We start from the raw sequence: 21496 nt of genomic DNA, 5'->3' as shown, positions 1-21496 counted from the left end.
CAAACTAACGAAAATATATCAGACGCTCGAGCTGGGTGGAATGGGTGTGCCCCGACTAGGGCTGTATTATGCGGCCACGCAACTGAAATGGGTGACGCAATGGATACGGCATCCTACATGCACGGAGGCAGAGATGGTATATACCTGCCTGGGACACACTAACACACTACGCTGGCTGTTGGCTAGCGACGTTCCGCGGCACACGCACAACATTCTATTAAGAGCAGCCCGGTGGATATGGCATCGTTTTGTTCTGGAAGGAAACAGGACCCCGAAATATTCTCCTAGGATTCCATTACTGGCGGTCCCCAATGTAGAAAAGATAGCAGGTTGACTAGGTCTGACAACATGGCTAGCAAAAGGCCTACAAACAGTGGGGACATATATACAGAAGGACGCTTTTTATCTTATGCAGCATTAACAAGTACCTATGATTTGGGACAAGGTTACTTCATAGCATATGGCGCATTGCGATGGATAATACGATCCACAGGGAAATGCAGGGGCACTGAGCACCCTACGGCCCGCGTCCTACACAATTTAATTGACGCCCTGAATATGACTACTAATATATGCAGGATATATGAGATCCTGATGGCCCGCTCGGAGCAAAATCAGGAACAGGCTAAGGGAATATGGGGCGGGGTCTTAGTGACACCGCTGACACAGCAAGCATGGCGCAAAGCAATGACACATGAAGTGTCCCGCAACCCTAGACTTAGATACACACAATTTAATTACCTTCTTCAAACATACCACACAGGCTCACAAGTATGTTCCCTCAGGCGTCATCGGACTGTCCGAGATGTGGCGTCTCTGACGCCACCTTCTTTCACATAACATGGGAATGCCCCCCAGTGATGAGAACATGGCAAGACATAACATCACAGGTTGCGGACTGGTTGGATGTACCCTTAACTCCCACGCCCGAATCTTGCTTGCTGGGTATCCAGCGAAGGCCTCGAGGACGGAAACAGACACATAGATGTATTGATTTAGCATACGTCTTATTCAAGCACCTTATAGCAATGCACTGGAAGGCACCAAGGGCCATATGTACGAACACTTTTTCCCATAGACACAGAATGGGTAAAAGCCTTTGCTACATCTGGCCCCAAGTGTGCCGAACAAATGTCAATGGGAGAAAGACTTGCTGCGTTGGGCGCAAGTCGAAGCACAGGTGCTACAGTCCCTCCAAGAAAAAGAGGTTCTGATGAAGGGGTTAGGCACATGGAACACCTTCATTGTCAAAATGGAAACTAAAGATGACTCAAGACCTCCCTGAGACACTGGCAGACAAGCAAACATAATGTTAGGGGTATGACCGGGACGAGCCCAAGAGCAGGGCATTAGCCGCGAAGCTCGGAAGCACCAACATTGCGTAATACCCAAGACTAAATTTAACCCATGTAAATTGCGCGCAGCACGGGGGTCACAGCGGGACCTGGACCCAGACGCACCTTCCCCACCACCGACGAGTAACAGGCAACAGACATTACAGGGGAAATCAGAATCAGAATCAATACAGACACCATATGCTCATGCTACACATGCTCTGATCGTCTGATCAAAGGATCCACACTATGTTATACAAACACCACGGAGGTCCCCACAATATCCGATCTCTCTCTTTTTCCTTCCGGTTGATCACGTTTGAGTCATTGGAACGACAGATAATATACATCGCTACCCGTTTGGGGAATGGTTTCCTCTCCTGGGCACAACAACCTCTCAGCAGGTACTCTATTAAATTTAATTGTTTTTCTATTTCTCTTCCTTTCTTTTATATTTAATTTGTTCACTTTAATATCAGATATATATTCAATCGCGTGCAATGACAACATTTAAATATCGCACAAGAAAATTGATGTGTAAGTGAATATCAACTACAGAAATACAATAAGAGTGCAACTTGTCAACTAAGTTTGAAATTGTATCTGTACGTATTTGGTGTTTAAAAACAATAAACAGATTTTTTTTTAAATCAGATCCATTTTGAAGATAGTAATGTATCATAATTGGTTTGGAATGGTGAAGAAAACTTGGTGGCAGGAGGTGTGGTAAGCAAGTTGTTGACTAAGGTGTAGAGTGTTGATGATACCTATTTTAGCAGAGGTAATTTTGGGTTACCATAACTGTAGGCTGGTCCCAATACATGTATATACTTATAATATATATTTTGTTGTTGTTTTGGTTAGCTTTATGCCTAGTGTATTCATTTCCACCACTCTACTTAATTTGCCTACTTTTATGCTTTTTTTAAAAGTGCTTCATAGAAGGTGCCAGATCTGAGGGTATTTAGTTCATCAATAAAGGTAACCAATAAAGGTAACCAATTTTTCCTCTGAAACATATTTTGTGACTGTTTGATACAAAAGTAAATATTAATCAGCTATACTGTGTGCACCTCAGTATAATGTTGAACATAATAGCAAAGTGGAATGATAAATTGAGCTAAGGGTTTGGTATGTTTTGTTAAAGAATAAGATCAAGGATACAGCCTGAACTAAGAGTAGGAAATGACCATGTTGTTTACAATACTGATAGAGTCCACTAGTTCAGCTGCTTAGCTTGACAGTGGGCGATTACAGTGGATGTTAAAGTCACCTATGGTTGCTACCTAACATATCTAAGGTTTGCGAGGAAATTATTTTCAGGAATTGATCCGAGAAGATTAAACAATAACTCTGAGTATGAGAGATGACAGATGAGTCGCTAGCTATCTTAGAGGAGACAAAGATTGAGCAAATTTAAATGTTGGACACCTAAACCCTAGTATTCACTTTAGAAGAAACCTGAAATTGTAGGGTAGCATACTCAAACCAGCTAGGCCTATCTGATCAACTGGAAGCCTTAATAGAGAAATCCATGCACTACTCCATAATAAATTATTTAACTGAGTTCTTGTGTAGCCAGATCTCAGTCGAAATAGTAATTTAATGTAATCTTTAATAATAAAGCTTCTTATGTGAAAGTTGTGATCTGCTGATCTTTTAATAATAGGAGCATGGAGTTGTTCTTGCACTGAAGAATGCATTTTGTATTGTGCATACTGTACCCCCTGTATTTATTAGACAAAATTATCATCCTTTCAGACATGATAGCCCTCAAAGCTCAAGATGAACTGCTTAGGTTCCTCTAATAGAGCCATGAATGAAAATCAGCAAATGTATAAATATTGGCTCATTTGACCTGCCACTAATGCTAAGCTAAGATGGATGCAACTTACAAATAAGAATGGAAGGTGCTAATGTTGAATAAGGTGGATATATGATCAATAACAAAATCCAGTCTAACATTATCCATATGCAAGGTTTCTGTGTTGGAGGATTAATGTGTAATGTGCCAGATGGGGTTGGTGACCTGCCTATTGACCTAAGCAAAACACAAATAGACTGCACATAGGCGTTGCATCTGTCCACATGCATTTTATGTTTTTAAATGGACTCTTACTCATTCAGACATGATTTATATTTATGTTTATTGGGAACAGATTATTTTCTGTTTGTTCCTCAGCTCCTTCATACTCAGGGCCTCATTCTCCCTGTGAGTTTGTCAGTCCCATGGTGGGACCGCCAAATTCTTAATAAGGATCTCAGTCTGTTGTATACAGTCCACTTTACAATCCATGTTCATTCTTGTTATGTACTGATACTACTGTGCAGCCAACACATTTCACCCCATGCAATGCCTGTGAGTCAGGATGCTTTCTCAAGGCTGTAATTATAATACAAACATTGACGATTAGATAAGCCTTATTCTTATTTTGAACACCGATTGTGAACTGTGATTGCCATATGAATCCACCTTCCAATACCTGTTTTGTGCCATTGGTTTGTAGGTTTGGTGTTCATTTTGATAATCTTCTTCCACTTTAGAAACACATTACTTCAGTCTATGATTTTTCCATATTCAGTCTGTTTTCAACTCATTGTCTTCTTCTAAAGACCATAGTTTTTTTTATATTCAGTGTCAAGCTTTCAATACTATTGTTATCCATGTCATTTTTCAATTTAAATCTTTCTTACAGTCTCCTATCTGTATCCCTTGTCTTGCGATCAGTTTTCTCTATTTAATAGACTGTTCTCAAACTACTTCCTCCTTCCTTTCGATTCCAGTTTTATGAACTCTGCATTGCATTTTCTTGCACTTTACATCACTTCATTTCTCAGTAGCAATCTCTTCAATTGTCTTCTCTTGCCCTGTATCAAACCCCTCAAGGTATTGCACCTATTTATATATATTTTTTCATGGTACTCAACAATTTCCATTTTATGAGTCTTTAAAACCCATCCTTCAAGCCACCTTCTTTCATTATCCTTTCAATTATAGACTGATAAAAAATTGTGATCTAATCAGTGATTTCTGAACATTCTACTCAACTATTGCAGTATCGATTTCATAACATTACACAAAGCTTTATATAACATCAGGTACTACTAGGTGTATAAAAGTGAGTAAGTCTCACGTTTTGTGCATTTACATGAAAACGTAGATTGTAGATAGATAGATAGATAGATAGATAGATAGATAGATAGATAGATAGATAGATAGATAGATAGACAGACAGACAGACATACAAAGGTATACATCAGTACTATCAATGATTTTTATAAATCCCTGCCAATGAAGAAGCAAGTCAACGTATGCAGGTAAATGGAGATAATACAGGTTGCACTGAGTCTAAAGCAAACATTGAAGCCTAACCGGTATGCTCAGCTTAGAGGGTGCTATGTGATGAATGCTGGATGTTTGAAGCTGATGCGCGGGTGAATGCATTAAACAATTTTATAGCGAAAGCTAATCTATTTCTTTATACTATATTGGATGTACTTTCATTCCCAGTGCGCTGTAGATGAACTAGAAAAAATATTGAAATATGAATAAAATGAGTGTCATACATAATTTAGCATATTTACCTGAATTCTCAATAGTTTTTTTTTTATATTCTACTTTTTCAATTGAATCCTGATGGTACAGGCAGAATATTTAGTTCTCAGAGCTACGTTGACAGATAGAAAGGCAATCATGAAAGATTGAGGAATGTGATTTGTCCCACAAATCAACAACGTCAGATCTTATAAATGTAATAAATAAATAAAAACTTGCTTTTGAGCTGGGTAGTAGGTGAACTGTTTCGTAAATCAAAATGCTTCTGTCTGCTATTGAAAGGTCGTGTAGGATTTTCTCTCTTCTGCTCATCAAGCTATTCAATAATGCCTTCGCAGCTACCCGAGAGACCCCCTCAGTTGGATATACAGTAGAATGTAACTGGAAACATGTTACTTTCCATACTTTTAATGACTTTTGCCACCTTCATTAACTGAAGTTTCTAAATCCCTGCCCAGGGAACTTTAAAACAGCATTACAATTTCAGATGATTAGATTTTTTTATCTGCCGCAACTTCAATTTCTTTGGAACATTAACAGACACTAATAGCACACTAGCAAGTACTGCGAATATCACTGAAATTATACATTTTCAGCAAAAATGTGAAAGCACAAATGTGAACGTTAGCCGAAAGCCTTGCTTACACAACTCCACGGGCATGCTGATGGATACTGGGAGCCACCCCTTCTGTTGAAATGCTACTTACCAAACCCTCACTAGGCATGATGTTAGTAAGATGAACGACTTCCAGGTGTGCTGACTGAGAGACGAGGGAGTCAGATGAGAGGGAAATGATGTGGTCACAGATTCCGGACAGAGTTTTACACTAGCAAAGCAAGCAGACAAAAACATTTTAGCACATTAAGCTCCACGATAAAAAAAGAGGAGACAAGACTCAAGGACAATAATACCAATAAATGGCAGTCATAACTTTTTAATCTGCATAGTTAGCTGCTTTTAGCACAAGTAAACTGAGGTAGTTTATTTTCCTGAGTTAAATATTAATAATGTGTGTGTGTGATGTACTAAACTCGTAAGACCCTTACAATTTTAATGAACCTATCTGATGTACAGAGAGTGGACCTGATTCATGACTATTTTCTGCGGTTATTTGTGTGTTACTCCAGTTGGGGATATGTTGTTATTCTTACATTTCTAGGCCTGAGTAACAAGGATTCTCTTTGACTAGGCCTACCTTACTCCATGCTTAGATGTGACTTCCTCATGAATATAAAACATATTTGCTAGTACGAAATTATTTTGTGATTCATTTTCTTAAATGGGCATGAATATTCATATTATGAGTTGTGAATAAGGTTTGGAAAATCAGAAGTGTTTCAATTCGATTCAATGAATCTTTATTCGGTACAAAAAAATATGACCATAAAAACACATAAATTAAAATGAAGTCAAGGACTGGAGTGCAACAAACACATCCTCACTTATTAATTTAAAACGACAAGGACACTGAAATTCAGATAAAATGCTTTAAAAAAAGCAAAATACAACAATTATAAACAGCACAGAGTACTAGTAAAAATTATTTAAAATGACAGAGTACCACTTAAATGTTTAAAGGTATACAATTAAATAAGACAATCTGTGCTACTTGCTGGTAAATACCCTCATTTATCCTATAAACCTTATTAATTTCCATGTTTTAATCATATAAGCAAAGAAGGATGCCATGGCAAAACCGGCCTTTATGTCATGTAATTTCATCAAGAACTGGTATATTTTTCTTACATATATACAGACCTTATCTTATGAAAAAGGGGCTTTAATTACTTTTCCCTGTCTTCTTGATAAAATAAAAAAATAAAAATCACATCCAATGTGGATTGAGAAGTAATTTTGTCACAAGGGCATTTAAAATTCTTAGATGACCACTTGTAGCTCGTTGGGAATGCTACCAGATGATGAAATATTGAAAAACAGAATCTAGTCAATACACACATGTGGTATGAGTTTGTGAAGCCAGCCCATGTATTGTAAACCATCAGATGTTTGATAGGATTGAGTCCATGCTACATCCCTTAGGGCTTCCCACAGGTTTAAGCTTTTACCAGCTATGATGTATAGAGCCTTTTTAATTTTCAAAAGCCACAGCAGCCTACACACCTGGTCTAGTGACATACAATCCCTTATATTTTCCAGGGTTAGAGCAGCTTCATTTTTGGACAAGACTGAGCACCATAACAACAAAGGTCTCACTTCTGTTATCGCTGCTATGGGCTGGTTAACCTAGTTCTGAGTAAACAATAGTGCAAGGCACTGAATTTGGAACAACCATCAACCTTATAAGAAATTTGTCTTCTTGAATTTAAAGGGTTATCTTTTCACCTAGACCTCAAATACTAGTCCCAATTGTAGCAGCTGATATGGTCTTGGTGTTTTATAATGTTAGCATGTCTGGTATTCGCTTTGACCCAAGCTTGGGTCCAAACTTGAAAATAGCCTAATTATTCCTGGTCATATTAGTGACACAGGATTCACTTTGAGTTCTCCATTTTCAAAACATCTGAGGCCTAGAGGATGAAAAAGCTTTGTGCTTATACTCTCTTTTCACAATAAAAAGAAAGGATAGGATCTCCCTTGTTTGCTAGTGCAAGAAATAGTAAAAGTCAAGTTCTCTATAAAATCACTAAAAGAAGTAATTAGCACATGAAGGCTAGCTGGAGTTAGGGCTAATACGATATCATCATCAGCATATAATAAGATTGGCACTGATCTGGCCACAGCTCTAGAAGAATCTATACCAAGTGATTGGAACCGTTCATCAATGTCATTATTATAAACTGAAAAAAGGAAAGGAGCTGGTACGGGTCTAACTCCCCTATGAATAGTAATGGGATTGGAGACCTTCCCAAGAGTCCCATAGCGGACCTTTGCTGTAAGATTTCTGTACAGGTGGACAAGTAGTGCCATAATATCTTTAGGAGATCCCAGAGCAGACATTCAGCTCCCCAAAAAAATGTATTATGATTTACAAGCTCGAACATGCTACTTAAATCCATAAAACACATGCACAGATTTCCTGCCCTGCCATTTAGATATTTAGCACTTAAAAGATTTAGATTAAAGCATTTTTGACAGTGCCTAGACCCCTTTTAAAACCACGCTGTGCACTTAAAGTATGTTATTAGCCTCAGCCCATTCTTTTAGTCATTCTAGTAGAACTCTTCCTAATAGTTTTGCTGAGGAGTCCAGCAATGAGATTAGTCTGTAGCATTTCCGAATCTGTTTAGAGCCTTTTTTAAATATTGAAATCATTATAAACTCAGACCAGGTAGGCGGTATGTATTCCTTTCCGGCGACGTTCCACACCTGTGTTAACAGTGGAACCCATAAGTCTGGAAGATGCTTGTAAACATCCGTAGGCACCCCATCTGGTTCAGGAGCCTTCACCTGGGCAGATTTATTTAAGGCCTTTTGAACTACTTCTAAGTCAATAAAGGGCTTCTGTGATGTCTGGAAATCTACCGCTGGTAGTTTATGTGTAGCTGCAAAAATAGAAGTCAGGTGTTCCTCCTATACAGCTGCCATAATTCAGTTTTCTAAGTTTGGGCTGCTGTTATCATTGAGGAACAACGCATTTACTGTCCTCCAGAATAGGGGATTGCCGTACTATCAGCTGCATGTTTCAAATTGGCCTAGGCCATGTCCTGTAAATTCTGCTTTCTTGTCCTTAAAGCTTGTTTATATCATGTTCTACTCTCTGTCATGGCAGCCCAATCCCTGGGAAATACATGTAAATGCTTGATTAATTCCCTGCGATCCTTAGAACAGTGACGGTCAAATCACCGCTTATTCATTTTGCTGTGAGCCCCGACCACTTTACTTAAGAGTTGATTGATCTGGTGAGCAGTGATTCATAACTGTGTCAGCAGTAAAGCACAAGTATTACCAGAGAACGCTTTGTGAATCGGATACTGAGTGCACTGAATTGTCCTTTTAAATGGTTCATCGAGCAACAACCCTGTTTCCTCGAGGGTTGAGAATGACTTACACCAAGCGAATGTAAACAGCCATGCACAGTGTAATCGAAATTCATATTGGGTTTCTGTGTCTGAAGCTTACTGATGCATTTTGGTTATGGCTCTTGTACAATATCTATTAAGATTTGTTGGCTTTGGTTTTCCCCAGTATGAGCAATATTCTTGAACCTAAGGAAATAAACTTTTCTCATTCCACAAGCATTTTATAAAACTCCAATAATATAACAGCAATTCAATTCAGAGTTAATAAAAGTGTATGCTCCTGCCAAGATTCTCTGTTCCCTGAAAACCTTTAATACCAAAGGTTCACAGATATAAACATATTCCACCATTATCAAATAAGATTACAAATGTTTTACTAAAGCTACCGATTGTCGGTCTGGTTGTATGGATAGGATTATTGAGGTAAGAACATATTACCATTTCTTTTCACCATACTTATTTTTGTGGTTTGGAGTGCTTTTTCATAAATATGCAGAATATATGTCTCATTCAACTACAACTCCTAAACCTAATTTCCATGCACAAAAACAGTATGAGACTTTGTTACCATGTTGATGAAGCATTAACCTTAAGGTGGAAGAGTACTCATATTCATCTCTTATCAAAGCCTTGCTTGAAATCCACCATTCTTCTTAAAAGAATCACATACTATAGAAGATGGTACGGATTAGTTTGATTTATGGATAGAGAAACTGGCTTTGTGATTAGCCTGTTTGATAAAAATTAACACAGACTTGATCATATTATAAGTGATAAAGTTATCAATTAGAAGAGTAGCATGGAAATACATTGTATGGTTCCAAAGACAATAGGTGGGAGACCGCTATTAAAAACTAAGGTTAGTCTATCCTACAGATAGAAACAAAAGAAATCTGATCACATTTCCAGTAACAAGCTCTCTTCCTGGTAATTCAATTTGAAAACTCTTTGGCAAACAGTTTCTAAGAGTCTTTAGAGTCCGATAGGAAGACTATATAATAAGCTTTCTGTGGGTAATTTCTTAAAGAAAAGATATGTATTAGACTGCTGTCGTCCACCAAATAGAGTGCATACAGCTTGTAGCATTGGCTCGTCTAGCCAATACTTCATATCTACTTTTTTTTTTGCATTACATTGAACATAAAATATTTAAGCAATTTAAATTATGCACACAATCTTAGCATACGTTTGTAGTGATACATTTTTATGAACAATTTAGTCAAGTATTAGAATGTTCTTTGGAAATACCAGGACAATTTTGTTCCCTTCTATTGGAGAGTTGTTGACACAGAGATCTGTAAAAAATGAAATCTGATATAGTGTATAGTCCTAACTTAAGTTCATGATTATAAAGCCATTCTGAATCCTACCTCCATTCTCCCCAATGTCTTCTAAAGAAAATATCTGCCAAAGTAGCACAAGATTTTCAAACCACTATTAAAGTAATAATTTCTTTTCACTCTTTCATATGACTAACTTCTGCTCCTGGTATTCATATTAATATGTTGGTCCATTATTCATTCTTTCACAAAGGCTCACTATATGTCATCTTGAAAACAATTACATGATTTCCCCTCTTCCACAAAAACACGAAGAGTCCTCAATATGAAACACATCATTGGTCTATTGTGTACTAAAACAAATAGTTTACCAACATTAGTGCTGTAGTGATTTTGAAGTCAAAGCACCTTCTAGCAGTAATTTGCTTGCTGTTCCACAAAGCTGAAATCTCATCTGTACAACATTATGAGTGCATCCTGCAACTTTCTTCTAGATTCATATATATATAAGCCATTCACACAGCTTTATTGTCCTTAACCTTTGGTGATAACTTCCCACACGGATATTTTAATGTTCGCAGTTTTGCAAAATCTTTATTGATTTGTTTTCCTGTTGTGGATTTGAAATCTATTATCCTTTCATCATAATGTTGCACTTGCTACGTCCCATACCCCTGTATAATTCCACTTTTCTTGAAGACAATAAATATTTGGCCTGATTCACAAAGAGTTTGCTATGAGTGGATGTGGCTTATTCCTTACTAGTGAGTTCCAAGGGCAAGAGTACTTCCAGCTTAATCCTGGCTTACTTATCTAATTCAGGGGTTGACAGCAGTAGTGCAATGTAAGTCACAACAACGTCTTTGTGAAATGGCCCTCTGCAATCTTTCCTTTATAAATAGTTCTGCATGTCTCTGATGTTTCATTGTCTGGTATATACCCCTGATGCGGTTGCCCAATAGAACGTTTTTAGTGATACATCATTTTTTTGTAAGTTTATTTTTCTATATTGTGTATGACTGTCTGCTATAAAACATAATTCATTTCTTCAAAACAGTGGTTTCTTTCTGTCTTATTTGTGTAATATTTAAGTACATGTTGTCTGTTGTGCTCTCTCAACTGCCTTTTAGATTTCTCCTACAGAGAGCTTTAACTGTTGCCAAAACTACTGTCATCACGCATTATACACATTGATGTATATACATAGAGAGAATTGAGTTTAGGACAGCTCCTTTTTTTAATTGCGTACATTAGGAACATGCTTTTTTTGCATGGGCGTGCTCAAGTTTTTGCTATATGTACTTGCCCGCTTTTGAAATCTGCAAACTTGAACACTGCTGTCCAGTGCCCATTGCTGTGACCCCCTTAAATATGGTAAAATTGGCTATACTCCTACTTGGCATATTTAACTTACTTATAAGTTATTAGTATATGTTACAAAGTGTACCCAGGGCTTGTAGGTTTAATGTCACTAGTGGACTGCAGCACCTATTGTGCTACCACTAATGTGACAATGCAAAATATGATTGCAGGCCCACCATAAGTAACCAGGCTGTGCAGTTTTAAATGACAAAATAGCCCCTTTTAACACACCTAAACCCTCATTTCATATATTAAAAAATTAACCTTAAGTAATCCTTAATGCCCATGATATTTATAAGTAGAACCTGTGAACTAAACCCAGCAGCAGAATAGATGTAAACTTGCTCCCAAGCTGAGAGTAAGGCCTTGTGTCTAGGGAGGTGTACGGTTCCTTTGACAGGAAGAACATCTGGGCAGTGCCTCCAAAAAGGCAAACCCATCTCATTTGCAGATGCAGCTAGCATCCGAGTCTGCCCTCTTCATAGAAATCACCATCTTTTTCATGACCCATATTTTTGCCTTCTGTAACTAAACCCGTTTATGTTGACCATAGTATTCTGTGCACTTTACACCTGCTGCCCATTGGCAAAGTGCTTGTGCTCTCTCTTTTAAACATAATAAAATTGGCATATACCTAAGTAGCATATTTAATTTACTTGTAAGTCGCTAGGATATAGTACAACGTGTACCTTAGGTCTGTGAATTAAATGCTATTAGTGAAGTTCAGCACTCATTGTACCAGCCACTAAAGTATCACTGTAAATCATTTCTCAGGTCTACCATTGCATCCTGGGCAGGCAGTTTAAAACTACCATTTGGAAGGCTTAAACCTTCCCTTTCAATACATATATGTTGTTAATAACGTAGGCCCTAAATACCCACAGGGCAGGGTGGATGGTATTTAAAAAGTAAGGCATGTATCTTTAAATATTTACATGTTCTGACATTCAAAAACCTCTAAAGTTGTTTTTCACTGTTAGAAGGCTAGCTCACCTATAGGGAAACACTGGGTTACATTACATCAGCTGATAATGCTTAATTTTGGTTTCAGAGAAGCTAAACAATTATTAAATTACTTATTTAAATAGTAATTTAAAATTAAGGTAATGGTTAAGTCAGTGTTCATTATTATTTTGAAAATGACACTTTTAGAAAGTTGTCATTTTCCTGGCTAAGCCACATGTGCCTTTCTTCCAGCTCCCAGTGTCACATAACTGGTGAATCACTCATCTGTGGAGAGATGTGGAATTCTACCGCACAGTATATAAAAGCCTTTGGTATGTAGAAGTGTTTTTTCTTCCTTGAGTAGAATGGCCTCTGGGTTATGGCCAGCCCCTTCTTAAGTGTCAAAAGGGTGTCTTTCCTGTTACTGGCAGATGTAGCTCACACCTCACCTGCCTCCCTTTGTCTTCCTAGTCAGCTTTGCTTTAAACTCAATGGGAGAGTCGAGAAGCCCCAGAACAAGTGTAGAGTAACCACAAGAGAGGATTTGCCTATTATCATAGTCACACCTCCGAGTGGCCACAGGGAGCTCTGATCAGGGGAAGAAAGGTTCTACCATGTTGCATTTAGGTTGAGAAAGGCATTGTGGTATAGATTACAGTATAACACATACGAAGTGCTGCAAAAGTGGGTAGGGTCAATCCTGGGAATTTATACCACATTCATTAGGGAGTGTCCAGGATTTTCATCCTCTGGCCTCTGCTGGAATGAGTCTTGGCCCCCAAGTGCTGTTTCCCCAGTTTTGGACTCTTGGCTGTTATCAAAGTGTATTCCTGGTAAAGTTTCTCAAAACCTGGGACTAAGATTTTTTTGCTAACTTTTAAGCAATGAGAATTGATGGGGGACCAGGAACAACTTGCATAGCTGATTTAGCAAAGGTGTATCACCACTGGGCCAAAGATTCAGGTTGACCCTGATATGTTCTTCTCCACATCTGTAAATCAGATCCTGCGGGACTTTCCAGAGAAGGTGTCTGGCCTCGGGGAGCCCGCTCCACTACAAGTATCAGTTCTCAAAAAAAGTCTGAAGGAAACAATTGTCACCGGGCAAAGGTGCAAAACTTATCTGGCTAGCAAGGGACATTCTCTTGTTGCAGAATTCAAATTTCTATCCTTCTGAGCTTTCCTGCCAAAATCCACAGCTTTACTGAGACCTCACCCAGTGGTTATCTGACAGTGTGGAGCCCTCTTTGGCTATAGCCTGCTGCTTTGCCCTGCTGAGATTTTTTGACTTCCATTCCAGAGACTTTGGGCCTGATTTACCTTTTGGTGGTGGGGTTATTCCATTACAACGCTGATGGATATCCCATCCTCTGAAATCTACATCCTATTATTTCCTATGGGATTCAGATTTGGGGGGCAGGATATCTGTCACCATTGTGATGGAGTAACCTCTCTGTCAAAATCAAAATCAGGCCCTTAATATTAAAATAAAACTTTTCACTGGGACATACCTGGTCCCTGCATGTGACCCACACTGCACTGTAGCTGGTCTTAACGTTTGACTTTGTCTGGATCAAGAACAACGAGAAGACCATGGTTGGTGCTTAATGCTTTTTGGTGCTATTTTTTTAACCTTAGAGATCACAAAGTCATAACTCAAGTTTTATATATTGGTTTTGTGTGATTTTAATACAGCCTATTTTTCTAAACTGGTTTAGGATTGTTTTTGCTTTATCAATATTTGAGTGATACATAAGTAGTTTACACATTGCCTCGAAGTTAAGCCTGATTGCTTTTGTGCTAAGCTACCAGAAGGTTAAGCACAGGTGTAATTAGTGAATTTACGGATTCAACCGGAACAGAGATTGTGATTATTAGTTTAGGTGGGTTAAAAACTCCATCAACTAATGATCCTATTTCTTACATCCCTCTTTTGTCCAACCAGTTGGAGAAGAGCTGCCCCCAGAACTAGTTTTCAGTGGACACAAAGGAGAGGTGTTCCTTTCCGTGGCCACACCCCTGGGGTGGGCACAGGAGCTCTGCACAAAGAAAAGAAGGTTTGCCATTTTGGTTTTAGGTAGAGATTGTTTGCAGAAGGGCAACAGGAACTGCAGCAGATGTTGTTACGGTTTCCTAAGGGATCTTTCTTCCAATTGGTTACAGAGGGTTCAGGAGTCTCCCCAACCACAGGCTAGTGAAGATATAAATGTGGCACCGCTGGGCACTCACTTCAGATCACTACTGGACCTGTGGAAGGCAGAAGCAGGACTGCACCTGCTGTTCAAACTTGTGAGGAGAACCCTCAGGGTTGGACCTGCTTGCACTAGTGCCAAGGGCTAAGCTGTGGATGACCAAGGTCAGTTGGCTGACATCCTATTTAGCTACAGTGACAATGAAAGATGCATGAAGCCCACTTTCTTAGAAGAGCCCAGCTAACAAGCTTCTACTGGACCCGCTCTGGACCCTGCTGGTGGTTTCTGTTATAGTGAGTTCTGACCCTTAGATGCTATTCCTGAGATCCTGGAACCCTTGACTGGTGGCAGAGTGCACTTGTCCTATCTAACCCTAAAACCTGGTACTTAGAAGAGTTTTCAAGATATTTTACCTGGACAACTGACAAAAGACCGAAACTAACCTGCTAAGCCTCTCTGCTGAGGATGTTTTAGTGGTGGGCCTGATTTTGTAGTAGCTCCCACTATGTTCTCTACAGCAACAAATCAATTTCATTAAGCCCATCACCAACTGCCATTTGAGAATGTTTAACACTCTTCAGTTACAGCCTTGTCACCCTGGAGGAATCCGAAAAGTATTGGAGTTCGAAAGTAGAAAGCTTGACTGGGCCCAACACTGAGAAGCATTTAATCAACATCAACAACTTCTGCGGGTTTGAACTCTAAACTTTTCCTACTCTGAGGTTCTCCTGCTTTTGTTAATGGCTTCACTGAGACTTCATCCTTCGTCAAGCCATCATCGACAACCATTTCTTCATATCCATCCTGCTGCCATGCCCCATTCAGGACACACTTCCTTCTCAGAAAATTGCTAAGTCCATAGGTAACTTTTTGACCAAGACCAACCTGCCTCAAACCTTACCCTCATCTGGTCTAGCGTGACCAGCTGCCTATGGTTAGTTTTTGCACTTTTCGTAGTAATATTTACCTAAAACTTTAAAAATTCTAATCTCTGGTTCTCCTATTGGATTTTCATCATTTTGGTGTAATTATGTTTCCTAAAATATTCTCTATTTTTTACAAATTGGAGTGTGGTTATATTGTGTTTTTTACTTTTGGTACTTCTAAATGCTTTACACATTTTCTTAAGTTAAATCTGTGTATGCTGTGCCATAGCTACCAGGGTTTAAATTACTCAGGTTTAAATTACTGAAACCGCTACTGGAGTTAACAAGAATAATACAATTTTTACTTGTGCTGGACTACCATCCACTCCATCTAATAATCCACTTTGTCACAGCTACTGTGAATCAGCCGATTTTAAGCATTAAGGGGGTGATTCTGACCCCGGCGGTTCCTTACCGCCGGGGCCAGGGTCGGCGGGAGCACCGCCAACAGGCTGGCGGTGCCCCGCAGGGCATTCTGACTGCGGCGGTTCAGCCGCGGTCAGAAGAGGAAAACCGGCGGTCTCCCGCCGGTTTTCCGCTGCCCTGGGAATCCCCCATGGCCGCGCAGCTTGCTGCGCGGCCATGGGGGATTCTGACAGCCCATACCGCCATCCTGTTCCTGGCGGTTCTCCCGCCGGGAACAGGATGGCGGTATGGGTTGTCGTGGGGCCCCTGGGCATGGCATGGCAGGCATGGGCACTGCAGGGGCCCCTGTAAGAGGGCCCCACTTTGTATTTCAGTGTCTGCATTGCAGACACTGAAATACGCGACGGGTGCCACTGCACCCGTCGCACCTTCCCACTCTGCCGGCTCAATTCTGAGCCGGCGTCCTAGTGGGAAGGGTTTTTGCACTGGGCTGGCGGGTGGCATTTTGGCGGTCGCCCGCCAGCCCAGTGCAAAAGCCAAAATACCCTCAGCGGTCTTGCGACCGCGGAGCGGTATTTTGGAGGGGGGAAGTCTGGCGGGCGGCCTCCGCCGCCCGCCAGACTTAGAATGACCCCCAGGATGCTCCCCTCCCCTCCCTGTCCCCAAACTCCAGCATGTTGTTTTGGAGTGTTTGGCAGCTGCAAAATACTCTTGAACTTCTTGCTTCATTTGTGAGTGCTCCTACACACTTTGGGCCAGATGCAGCAAAGGTTTTTACCCATTCTGTGTCTATGGGAAAAAGTGTCGTACATTATTTTGTGTTTACCGTTCTGACATGTGTGTCAGCCATGATGGGGCAGCAAAGCAAAGAACTCCAAATGGCAGCTGGCATGTCATTATGGCTTTCTGTGCATTCATCGTATTTAAAACACGAACATGCATTGGTACATTGCCAAGAGTGTGCACAAGTTCATATACCTGGTACCTAGCTTGGAATGATTGTTCTTACCATTCCGAGATGGCCACTGCGTGCAAGCAGGTACAAATATGCATTGCAACAAATCCTAACATGTGAGCCAACATAGTTCCTTTTTACTTCTTCATTCTGACATGGCCAACAGGCTAAACTAAAAAAGTGCATGATAGCACCAATACAAAGCACTGTCAAAATTAATTACCTGTGACACTTCTTTTAAAGACAAGACCTGTGGCTTTGCCAATTCTTGCTTACGACTGGCCCTCATTCACATTTTGGTAAGAGCAGGTGTGATTTACACTTGTTCTACTCCTGGGGAACACAGGAGTAGGCCCGGGTGACTACAAGAGTAAGTCATAGCAAAATATTTGCCAATCAGGCTCTTTATCTCCCATGTTATTTTCATTCTATGATCAATCCTGGGTGGAAACCTGTTGCCATAAACATGTAGTTTATAGATAATGGGTGACAATGCTACATGGTTTTTAACTAGATTCAAAAGCTGACAACTCTCCTCCCATATCCTGTTCATAATCAAACTCCAACTAACATGACTAATATAGACTGAGATCTACAGATACCTATGTCCATTATGCCATGTATAGATTATCATGTAATTATGCTTTACTCTTGTTTTTTCCAATTGATTTCCAGACATGAGGCTTGTTTTCTACCCAGGAGACATGATTATATACATTCGTTATATGTTAAAACAGTGATGTGTCAAATATCTGTTACTCTTAATCAAATTGCCTTCAGTTTTAAATTTAACTCTAGTTCTTCCTCCAGTGCCTTCGTAAATACCACCTCAAACATTGAAAATAACACTATAAGGTGCGGATTTGGACCAGCCCAGTCATTGTTTGCTTGAGGTGTGATTCATATTATGGATCAAACCACATGCAACATAAATGGGGTGGGCTGTGGGACATTTTTGTGTTCCAAGAGTAAATCACATTTTTGGCTTAACCCACAGAACAGCCATTTGGTTCTTGTAGTGCCAGGCATCATGAGAAATAATGTTTTGCAATGTTACATCCGTGTCCACATAGGGAAGTCATCCTCTAGCTATCACCAGACAGTTTCTATGAAGGAGCCTCCTGATGCATTTGAACGTACATGAAATGCATTTAGTGTTCCTATTAAGAAACAGTGTATCACATTTTGTTTTTTGTTTCCTTATCCAATATTTACGGGTTAAAGAGTTGCAAGTACTTCCCTGTACGCAGATTCTGCGTTTGGCAGACAAAACGTGAGGGGCCCGGAAGAAACATGTCCCTCGGTGAAATACAGCAGGTGTTCCTAGTTTATTCTACAGCATGGCTATTGAACACATGGGATTATTTAATTGAGCCCAAAGTATGCGATGATGTCAGTTATAAAGTAACCTTTATTCTGAATGTTTCAGCTGTTCTTACAAAGTCAACTCTGAGTAAAACGTATTGCATTCTGCCACTGATGTATTTTCCATGTTAGCATCTACTTGCCACACTTGCTACATAACCTTCAATCAGCTGTATAATTTGTGTACTCTATTTAAAAAAGGATTTCTGCTCAAATGCATGAAATGTTTTTAAAACATGCTCGCAGCTTGCAACACCAGTAGTAAATTGCTGTCTTTAGGAATTTAAAGAGGTACTAATACAGATAAAAGATATTCCTCTCAAAGGGGTATTACCGCCCTGTACTCTCATCCTTGTCCTTACCGTGTGAGACCTTGTATAGTATATTATGTTCACTATTTTAAGAAACAAAGACATAGACTACTCAACTCAAATAACAGGCTTAAATCTTGCTTTTCTTTTAACTCGTTTGTTCCCATAACTCCTCACTCCTCGCTACATACAGTTTTCTTATGTGTTTGGGGCCAGATGCCTGTCTCACAAGGTAATACACATTACGTTTATTTGTTGCTGCATGTTCCTTTGCCTGGTAACGTGTTTATATTTTATTTCAGACACTCATCCGGATGAGGGTGAATGGGTTTTGCAACATACTGTGATTCTGCGAGCCTCTTCTCCCTAGTACATCAGGAGCATGGCAGGTGTTTGGCAGAAGGCTGGGAGGGTGACAGTTCAGCTGAGTAGATATGCCCCTCTTGCTTTTGGAGCCACCTCCTTACGGTGTTGCTGAGCAGGATTTTGGAAGCTGGATATACCTTGAGTATGGTATAGTCTACGGGTAAGAGAAGGATGCACAATAGGTATGCCTTGCCATGCCATGCCTGGTCCAGACAGGTTGATTGGCAACCTATTTAAAAGTAAAGAGGACTATTTGTTGACTATCCCTGGCCGTAATGAGCTTAAGAAATGCACCGAGAAATGCTTGCATATGGAACCAGCCTCTGAGCCTGAGCTTAAATCTACTTATCAGTATGATGCTGCGGACTTCCTTCTCAGACTTTCCAAAAGGGAGTGGTAATTATTGACTGAAGGGGGTCTTGCAGCCTCCGTTCAAAGGGAACAGTAACTGGCTAAATGCTTAAGAGTGGAGGAAACAGAGGAAACGGATCCTGAAGATTCTATGAACCCTTATCAAAGGGAACATATGTTCAGATTAGGACTATTTTATCCAAGTAGTAGAAATATGTGGATCATTTTAGCTTTTCCTGTTTCCTTTCACGGAAATATCCATTTGGAAGCTTGAAATGACTGCATTTATTTCCCTCCCTGAGGCAAACTCTTTGCTGGCCATTATGGTTGAGGGCTCTTTTTTTGCTCATGACGACGCGTCACCCCATGATCCCTGTGATTATTAAGATAGCCACTTGCTTGGATCCCCTGAATAGTTCCTAAATACATGCTTAATATTTATTTCTGTGAGCAGTGTCCTACAATGCATATAAAGCTCAGAGTCTTGTAAAGAGCTTTGAGAACATTTTCGGTGCAATGCAAAACAGGAGGGACTGTTCTGATTTACTGGAATTCAAATAAATTGTCAAAGAATCTTGCCAGAGTGTCTGGGTATATTTCTTCATGTTGGCACCTGTGTATGAAATCAGAGAAGCTGCGAGCAGCCCTGATGGCTCCTACTGTTCATCTTCCATTTCTGGGTTCATGGTTATTTGGTGGGAATGGAAATCCCTTGGTTAACCGAAGTGGGGAGGAAAAGAAGATGCAACTGCCTTTTTCACCAGGAGTGCTTCAACACTTTTTCCTTTCTAAATGTTAACTTTAAAAGACGTAGCTGGAAAAACCCTAATGGACCCTTAATAGGTGGAGCCATGGCTTGGGAGCATGACATTCCAAACATATTACCAGTGGAAGATCACTTTATTTCTCCAGATGACTCAAAATAAAAGATCAAGGTGTCCATCAAATCATCCCATCAAGGTAAGTCATAGAACTCAACCTTCCACCTCCACTGTGCTTATTTCATATTACAGTACACCTTGTCTTGTGAAGGTAAGTGCTCTTCCAAAATGGGTTTAAATATAGAGAAAATAGCTATCTGTCATATAACGGCAGGAGAACTTAGCCAGGGTTCCTACTCTCTCCAGTTTCAGGTTCCAAAACTATCCAGGGACCACAGGCTGTATATCAACATAAAAACGTTAACCTATAGGGGACTTACAAGATTTTTCATACGGTATCCCCCAGCCTATCATTTCTTTGGTCCACTAAAGGGATGTCATTTGATCTCTAGACTCAAGTGATGCCAGGCTCATCCTAGTTCAAAAAGGTTGCCACACTTTCTAGTTGAAGGAGTGCAGTATCTGTTCCCGGTGTAGTGATTAGGTTTGGCAGCTCTCTTAAAGGAGATCACCAAGGTAGTGGCTTTATTACTGTCATTACTTCATTAAGAAGAAGAAGTTATGTTCATTCCTTAGCTGGATGAGTGGCTTCCTTGTTCATTTTCTCTTCCGAAGTCTGTTCAATTAATGCTGCACATGGAAAGTTCTGAAAATACCTTTTGTGCTCCAGAACGTGGTGAAATCTCATCTATAGCCCTCTCCAGACCTTTGGTTTATTAGGGCTTGAGTTCCAAACCCTATTTGGGACTGTGTATCTTCCACTAGTGAGGGTTAGGGCTTGCCAGAACATGTCTGAGAGTACAGTGCTAGTGCCTTGGGCCAGTTTTCATTTGAAACTTTTGTCAATTTTCTTCTATGCTTTTGGTGTCATTAGAAGTTACAAGGTATGCCTCATTGTGGTTCTAGGCATTTACATTTGCCCTCTTGTGTACCAACAGATACCAGTCACCAGCAGTGTGTGGCAGTCCTAGAGAGCTCAGCACAAGACTTCTGCCTATGCTTAAGTTCACCAGGCCCCCAAAATGGTGAGAATGGACAGCAATTTTGTGGACTCTTTTGGATGTTGCTGTTCTGGTCTCTGGTCACCCAGTTCTTGTACACACAGCCAACCAGATAGAATAGGAGTTTGTCAACCACTGGAGGGGGAACCTCTGTGGTCTGTACAGACTACACACACTACATGCTCCTGGGGAGAGATTCACCTTTTGTCTGCCAAGGTGGTTCGCATTATGATGAAGAAATATCAGCAGGTGCAACATCTAAGTTGGACTTTTCTCCCCTTCATATTCCTCAGACTCTATCAACTTGCATTTTAGATGTTTTCTG

General features: G+C 40.1%; 1 protein-coding gene across 1 annotated transcript in view; it reads right to left on the bottom strand.

Moving 5' to 3' along the window:
• Nucleotides 1–1784: 1784 nt before the first annotated feature.
• Nucleotides 1785–21496, bottom strand: part of LOC138265076 (connector enhancer of kinase suppressor of ras 2-like) — a 1142768-nt gene continuing 1123056 nt past the window's right edge. The window contains exon 6 of the mRNA XM_069212623.1: nt 1785–5717. Coding sequence (XP_069068724.1) covers nt 5532–5717 — 186 coding nt within the window. The 3' untranslated portion in view covers nt 1785–5531. The remainder of the gene's footprint in view (nt 5718–21496) is intronic.

This window comes from Pleurodeles waltl, chromosome 2_1 (assembly GCF_031143425.1).
Source record: "Pleurodeles waltl isolate 20211129_DDA chromosome 2_1, aPleWal1.hap1.20221129, whole genome shotgun sequence".
Lineage (NCBI taxonomy): Eukaryota > Metazoa > Chordata > Amphibia > Caudata > Salamandridae > Pleurodeles > Pleurodeles waltl.
The sequence above is the reverse complement of the archived record's forward strand: the minus strand, read 5'-3'. Positions and strand labels throughout refer to the sequence as shown.